We start from the raw sequence: 8,113 nt of genomic DNA on the forward strand, positions 1-8,113 counted from the left end.
TCACTGAAATCCAGTTGCTGAACAATCATTGGACAATTTTCGTAGTGTGTGGGCAAAAAGACTTGATCCAAAGTGTTACCATGTTTATGCGTGGGTTCGTGAACACGTGCTGACAACTCTAATGTGCTAAATAGTTCCAAGATCAAATTTGCATATTTATTTTGGGTATTAAAATGGAGATTGAAATCGCCTAGGCAGATGACTTCATCGTAATCCAACGCCAAGGGGACAACTTTTTCAGAGAATTCATCGTAGAACTTCAGGGATGAGGTACCAGGTATATGGTAAACAACTAGGAAGAGATAGGGCTTGGAGTGGAGCTTCAATTCAATGGCTAACATCTCAAACGTGTCTGTTAGAGCAAAATCAATTATTTTGGCGTGAAAATTCACTTTATATATGAAACAGAGGCCGCCCCCTTCTCGTGAGACCCTGGCATGTGAGTAATGAGAGTAGTTGTCTGAATGTTCGTAGCACTGCTCAAGAAGAAATTCCTCGTCCGAACGTTGCCACGTTTCACATAAAATAAAAACATCTGGATTGGATAGCATTATAAGTGAACTGATTTTCGAGCACTTGTTTCTCACTGATCGCGAATTCAAGAGGCCAATTTTCATTGAGTCCTTGAGCCGCTCAGGGAGTAGTCAGCTTCTGGGAAGATTTTTGAGCCACTGCCAGGCTCTTTCGTTCAGTCTGAACCTTCCAATGAGAATCCCTTGAGGCCAATTTTCAGCTTTTTCAATTTCTTCAATATCTTTTTCTTGAAAAACCGCATGGAAAGATTTATATGGTGATTCTTGTTTTGAGACTTCTCTGATATGTAGCAATTCTACACCAATTCCGGTACAGTATTGTTTGATATCGTCGTCGGTTGTTTCTCGTTGAGCCATACCTATGTACACATGCCTCCTGGACAGATTGGGTTTGCGAGGGGGGATAGCCTTGAAATTTGAGTTTGCAGATCCATCTCCGACTGCAATGATAGGGGCTGGCTTCACTGTTCTCTGTTTCGTTGGAGCTGCTTTTGGATCGGCCGCTTCATTCGTTGAATGGAAAGTTTTCCGTTTCTTTGACTTCTGAGAGGAATCAGACATCATGCTGGATTGAGAGGGCTCACGAGATCGTGAGTCAAACCTCTTTGACTTCAGGATCTCAGCAAAAGTTAGATGAGATGCCGTGGCCGCTGTAGGCGCTGAGTCGGAAGATTCGACACGCGAGCGAAACTTCATTACTTCCTGGTTTACTTGACTTAACATTTCTTCAATTTTCGTAAGTTCATTCTTCAAAAATTCTTTTTCGGATTTCTTATCGGATGAGCAATCGTTACAGCACCACAGAAGGGTGCCTGTTTTGACAAGAGTTACATCTAGTGAGGGGTAGGCACAGGATGAATGAACTTTTTTCGAGCATACATGGCACTCCATTGAGTTTTCCGTAATTTTACTCGAGCAAAGAACGCATTGCTCAGTGATAAAGAGAGAACAAGTGTTCTGACTCGCCTCGTCAGTTGGTGGCGTGCAGTCGGTCGAGAGGGCGTCAGTTTCCATCGTAGAGTCCACACAGACAACCACTATCACGATCGCACTCGAATGTTCTTTCCGGACCAAGGTTGTTGAGTTCTTTGCTGTATTTTTTAAAAAGGAGCTTTTCTTTGATGAGGTTTTTAATGTTATTCACTCCTTCTGAGGTCAGATGAACGAGGGCCTTTTCCTTGTGGTGATGGTTCTTCAGGTGACGAAATTGAATGTACTTAGATAGACTGAGGAACTTCCACTTCGACTCTTTGGCTAACTTGGTAAGGATCTTATTGATTTCGTCCGCTCTCTAACAGTGAGTCCCTCTCTGAGGAATTCCCAGGATATAAACTTTTTTATAGCGTTCGGCAGTGAAATCGCCCAGTTTCTTGTTGTTTGGCAATCAGAGTTGCTGGTGTGGCCGACGGGATATTGTTATCGAAAGCGTTGTTCCCACCGATGAAAATAATGAATGTTTCGCACCGCTCAGTGCTCGGGAGATAGTCGTATGAGTGCTTGACCTGACCTCCGGGAAGCGACAAAACTGAGAAATTTCCAGTGAACAGGTCTTTAACTTGCGAGTCAGATATCATAAAAACTTTCGTTTGAGCTCTTCTAAAGATGTGATATCTCATCTAAAACTCTGGTGAAACCTGAAGGTATCTGTGGAGTTTAGATGAGATGGTGATGAATGGAGATTACTCCGAAACTCCGGTGAAACCTGAAGGTATCTGTGGAGTGTGAAAGGAGCACTGTTAATTGCTTTCAGATATAGAACAATAACAGCTTGCAGATAAAGAATTGCTTGCTTCCAGATATAGAACAATAACAGCTTGCAGTTTGTGCACTTTTAATCATCAATCAAGGGCATCCACGGCTACCCTGATAATCAAAGCAGATCTGAAACTTTTTAATAAATTTATCACAACAATTAGGCTAAACCTAACCCCACAAAGCTCACGTGTTACCATGCAACTCTGCTCTGCGCTCTATTTGATAAGAAACTTCTCAATCCATTAAATCGCCTTTACACGGATACTCTAGCAACAGTTTTCTTTGTATTTCATGATCGAGGAAAGCAAATGCTTTTTAAAACAAAAAATTAGAAGAGTTAATTTTTTGATGTCTTGGTCTCTCTGCCAGCTCGGCCAATGAGTCATCCAATTTGGAGCCAGGTTTGCGGATGGGTATTGTCTTTGCCCGTTGTAATTCACTTGGGAGAAAACCTTTTTTTAAACCCATATTCATTAATCTTGTGAGACGCGATATAAGCTCAGGGGCAATAAATTTCAATAATATATTGCTTAGATGACTGTCTCCAGATGAGAACTTATTATCCGAGTCATTGAATATTTCCTGAACTTCTGGTTCATTCACGGGGAAGAAAAACATGAAAAATGAAAAACTCTCAGGAAAATGAAGGACATTAGGGAGAGATACTTTAAGGTTTTTCACTTACAGAGCTAAAAAAATCGATCAGTATTTCAACAATTGTCAAAGGTGACGGTAAATCAGAGCACGTTACGTATTGTGAGAAAGCTGGCAGAGTATGGTCTTTAACGGATTGACCTTTTAAATCATTTAATGACTTAAATATTTGCCTTGAGTCTCCAATACGAGATCGAAACCTCTTTTAATATTGATTTTTTGAGGTCTCCACCTCTTTGGCAAAATTTTCCCGCAGCTTTTTGCATTTTTTTTCATATTGTCAACATTAGGGTCCATCTTCGATTGTCTGTGCAATTTATTACGTTTGGAGCACAAACTTTTTCGCCTATTGGAATACCATTTAGCTCTTATTTCTGCACTTTGCCAATGGAGAGAACTGGTATGTTACCTCAGAGACAACTTTATGGAAATAAGCAAATGAATCATTTTTGTGATTATTGTCAACTAGAAAATTCTGTGTTAACAGTAGTTCAGGTTGTAGAAAACCAATATCTCGAAAAATACAATTGCTCGTATATTAATGCCACAGGAAATGAAGATTCGGAACGGATCGGTTAAATTCTGATTTTCAGGTACTCCTGCTAAACTTTTGTATATTTTTTTGATAAAAAGTTTGTATTTTTTTGATAAAAAGTGAGCAAGGCAGGTGGAACATTCATCAATTACTCTGGTTGTTTTTTTCGACCAACATGTCAAATTCATTTGATTCGATGATGTTTATATACTGCTTCGTGAGATAAATTTTAACCAACATGTCTTAAAATCTCCAGACTGCTGTTGGTTTTGAACTTGGTATCTTTTCATGACACATCAGAATCCTCCAGGAATGCCATCTTTTTAGAGCTTGGAGGATTATAGCAGGAAAGTGAAGATAGAAGTCAGGACAGTGAAGATAGAATAATTTTTTTTCTGAAATTTCTGTTTCTTCAATCAAATTGACATCTCTATTTATTTTGATAGCACTACATGTCCTAGAGTCACGAGCTTTAGAGGAAAATGATTATATTCTTTAATTATTTTTTAGCCAAGTTTCACTTAAGCAAATTATAGACGGTGGGGGCTAAAGGCTGTATACTAGTGCTACAAACTTAATTGTTTTTCTTCAGCGATCGCACATTCAAATGCTGTTTATAAAGGGTACTAAAATTGCGCAGTGCATTAACTGGAGATTTTTTTAAAGTTTCAAGATTATGAATGCTTTGTTAGTTTCTGGTTTCTTTTGCTGATCTTTGTTAATCAATATTTCACATTGGCGCTTCAATGTCTCAAGGATGTTTCTGCCAGTTTTTTTCTACCTCATCATGCTCATGTTTGCATTATGTCGACAAAATCTTGCAATGATTGGGCTTCCAGCCGGATCCCTCGATGGCTGACGCTGGGAAATAGATAAACCTTCAATATTAAATGTTTTTCATAGCTTTCCAAATATCTACATTGGTTTTCAATGTGCAATCCGCGAACTTCTGCTCACTGTTCTCTGGAATTCGTGTGATTCGGTTGTTGTCGCGCCGGTTATAAGTTTCTAGTTCCTCAGCGTCGATGTTTTGAGATTGCAAAGCCTTTCTTGGAAACATGAATCTGCCGTAAATACATCCTGCACTTCATCCTTCACAGCTGCGATGGATTCTTCAATCATGTAGTTGGTAAATTTTTGGCAATATTTTTTGTATGGCATCCTCTATCCTTTGCATCGGCTCATTTTCGTCTTCTAAAATAGGATTTCAAGGCTCTTTTCTTATCAAGTGGTTTAACTGATGTAGGCGGAGTTTGGCCTTGATAACGGAGAACTGGTCGGGCAATCGAGTGTTCCAGACCAAAGGTATCATTAGTGTCGGTCTTTGTGCTAGCATCAATGTCTGCATTTTCATCTCTGAAACTATTTAATTAGTTTATCACAACAATTAGGCTAATATTAATGAGTAAAATAGTTTCAGATACAAAATTGTGTACGGATCTGGTTTCAGTTGCAATAAGAAATGTTTACTGAAGACGCCAGGAATCTTTTTACTAGTTTGTATGCTACAATCACTCATTTATTAGTAGAAAAAATTGAAGTTATCGGTAACCTGCTCTCTTGTTCACAAATTAGATGTAGCGAATGGTCCCGGATTTTTTACGACCTCTGCACTGCAAATGAAAAAATATACTAGTCAAATAATTTATTTGTAATTCTAGTAATATACTAAAAGTTTTCTAATAGATTTAACTAATTATTACTGTCTCTGATGTACTCATTTTCACCATTAAGATTTTGTCTGCTCGGAATAACTTGTTTCCAAAAACTTTTTTTTACTAAAATGCATTCGAATGAGGTAATTTATTTGTACCAGCAGCTGAGTTTCGTGTTCAATGTGTTTTACAAATCGCATTTTAATTGGTAGTTCACTGTTTAGAGTACCAACAATGTTGAGATGTACAAAAAGCTCCATTTGCTCCTGAATGAAACTGCTTCCACTGCCAATGGGAATCAAAATGGCTCCTCAGTTGAAAACTCTGAACGACCCAACCCACAATTTGACAAAGTCTGGGTAGACACTTGCCTCCGGACATCCAACTCAAGATATGAAAAATTGGACGCTGATTTGCGGAGTTACAAGTCGAACTCTATTAAGGAGAGTATTCGCAGAGGTCACAATGACATGGGAAAGCACTTTCTTAACACAGGTAATGCAGATCTGAAAATGAAGTAATCTATTTTGAACTACTTGCCTTGCAGTTAAAGACTCGGGTAAATTAAAAGATGTCCCCCCGTTTTTAGATAGAAACATCTGACTTCATAAAAAACATGTGGTAATAGGATTGCTTTGATTCTGGGGTGAGGTGGGGGTACAAACGGAAAAGATAAGGAAGTTTTCTTCTTCATAAAATCCGACAAACATAGGCACCATTCAACCAATCAAACCCCCCCTTTTTTTTAAAAAAAATAAATTTTGGTTGCAATCAACAGCAGAAATAGAGGGTTCTACTTCTTTTCACCCCTATTCATTTAACGCCCTACCATTTAACCCCTCTATCATTTCGCCCATCTATCATTTCATCCCCCCAATTAGCAGTCGACATTAAAGGCATGTTTTGTCAATTAAGAGGATAAATTAATCCCACGTTCGGTTGTGATAGTTTCATATCAAGTCCCACGGGCCGCGGAGTCAGGGCAATGGCCCGCGAGGCATGACCAAATGATTATATTGCTAATTTTTAATGAGAAAGATTAAAATCGGGGTTAAAGGATAGAGGGGTTAAATGATACAGGGGTGAGTAAATGGGGGTTAATTGATAGGGGGTTAGTTAAATGAATAGGGGTGAAAAAGCGGGACACCGAAATAGAGCATCAATCTTAGAGTCCCGAGTATTCGTCAACAAACGAAAGGGGAAAAAGTTGAAAGAACAGATGAAGAGTGATGTGACAGAAATAATTTAGAGAAGGAGGTTATCAACTAGCGCCATTATAGTGATAAAGCAAGTATTTTAGTTTGATTTTTAAACATTTACTGTTGAATAATTGATGATTTAATTGTGATTTTTGCCTCTCAGGTGATGTGCAGGCTGCTCTCAAGTGTTTCACGAGAACACGTGACTACTGCACTTCGAGCAAACACATTCTTGACATGTGTTTCAATGTGATCGGAGTAAACATAATGCTGAAGAATTGGTTTCATGTGCAGAGTTATGTGTTAAAGGCAGAACAGACCCAAGAACAGTCCACGCAAGAGACACTTCCTAAAAAAGTGCACAATAAAAATGCCTGGCTCAGATGTGCTACTGGAGTGTCAGAGTTGGCATTTAAGAGGTTTGCCTTTAAATTCATTTCATTTTAACGAAATTAAGATGTCGTTTGAGAGTTAAATTAGTTCTGCTGTAACTATAATTTAAAACTGCAAAACACTACACAGCATGGACGTCAAAAGAGCTATAAAGGTCATCAAGTTGACGCCCGTGTGACATAAGAAGTCAATTTAGAAAACAAACTGTTCATCAAGCTAAGCACGATATGATCTTAACTGGAGTTTCCAGAACTTTTTTCATAGAAACTGTCTAAAGCAAATGTACCAAAAGTATTTCAAGTAAAGATGTCAAAGTTTTGTTTTAGACGTATTAGTCAACTATGCTTTCGGAGTTGAATTGTTTCTAGATGTTGAGATGACTATTTGATGGCGAATAATTTGTGCCTCAAGTTCAGAGACCAGAACTAAATTTGTCCTGTTTATATTATAGGTATAGAGCAACGGCAAAAGCATTCATCGGAATTTCGCCAGAAAACTGCCCGGATGATTTCCTCTCACCGTCTAATGTCGCTCTGTACGGAGGTCTGTGTGCTCTGGCCTGCTACAACCGAGACGAGTTAAAAGACCACGTTCTATCAAATGCCCATTTCAAACAGCTTCTGGAAACTGAGCCTCAATTACGTGAAGTAATCACGTCTTTCCATGGTTCCAATTACCACAGATGTTTCAAAATTATGGACGAAATGCGAAATAACTGGCTGTTGGATATATATTTATCAAGTCATGTTGACACTTTGTATAACATGATCAGAGAACGAGCTTTATGTCAGTATTTCGGATCTTACTCTTCAATTGATATGCGAAAAATGGCGGCTGCTTTCAACACTTCTGTGGATGAATTACAAGAAGAATTATCTCTTTTGATACAAAATGACGCTATCAAAGGTCGCATTGACTCACACAACAAAATACTTTTTGCAAAAGAGACTAACTACAGAACTGTAATTATGGATAAAGCGCTGGAACTAGGCCAAGAGTTTGAGAGGAAAAGTAGCGTTATGTTAGCTAAGTGTGCTCTAGTCAAAGCGAAAGTTGTCGTTGGTGGAAAACAGGGTGGGGGTCGTAGCGAACAACAGGCGACTTCCAGTTCATCACAAATGAGAAACGGAAACTTTTCGGGTGGTCATATGATTTTTGGCTCCTAGATACTCATATAAACTAGATTTATAACACGGTAGGAACCCATTTTCAGTTAAAATTGAGCTAAATAATGGAATCATTGCTTTGAATGATCAGTTTGAACCATTGATTGGTTGGTTGGTTGTTCATTTTGCGTTAGTCGATTAAATTGGAATAAAATGTTTTATCTAAAGTGCTGAATAATTTGATCGACGTTAAACGATCGTTTCGTCTTGTATCGAGCTCAAA

General features: G+C 38.6%; 1 protein-coding gene across 1 annotated transcript in view; it reads left to right on the plus strand.

Annotated features, from left to right (window-relative positions):
• The window catches only part of LOC142353892 (COP9 signalosome complex subunit 1-like), a 30,034-nt gene extending 21,977 nt beyond the window's left edge, over positions 1-8,057 (plus strand). The window contains exons 2-4 of the mRNA XM_075406122.1: positions 5,357-5,627; positions 6,495-6,750; positions 7,176-8,057. Of these exons, the coding sequence (XP_075262237.1) occupies positions 5,357-5,627; positions 6,495-6,750; positions 7,176-7,890 (1,242 nt within the window). The 3' untranslated portion in view covers positions 7,891-8,057. The remainder of the gene's footprint in view (positions 1-5,356; positions 5,628-6,494; positions 6,751-7,175) is intronic.
• Positions 8,058-8,113: the final 56 nt, after the last annotated feature.

The sequence above is a fragment of the Convolutriloba macropyga genome, chromosome 15 (genome assembly GCF_964194025.1).
Source record: "Convolutriloba macropyga chromosome 15, txConMacr16.3, whole genome shotgun sequence".
NCBI classification, from domain to species: domain Eukaryota; kingdom Metazoa; phylum Xenacoelomorpha; order Acoela; family Convolutidae; genus Convolutriloba; species Convolutriloba macropyga.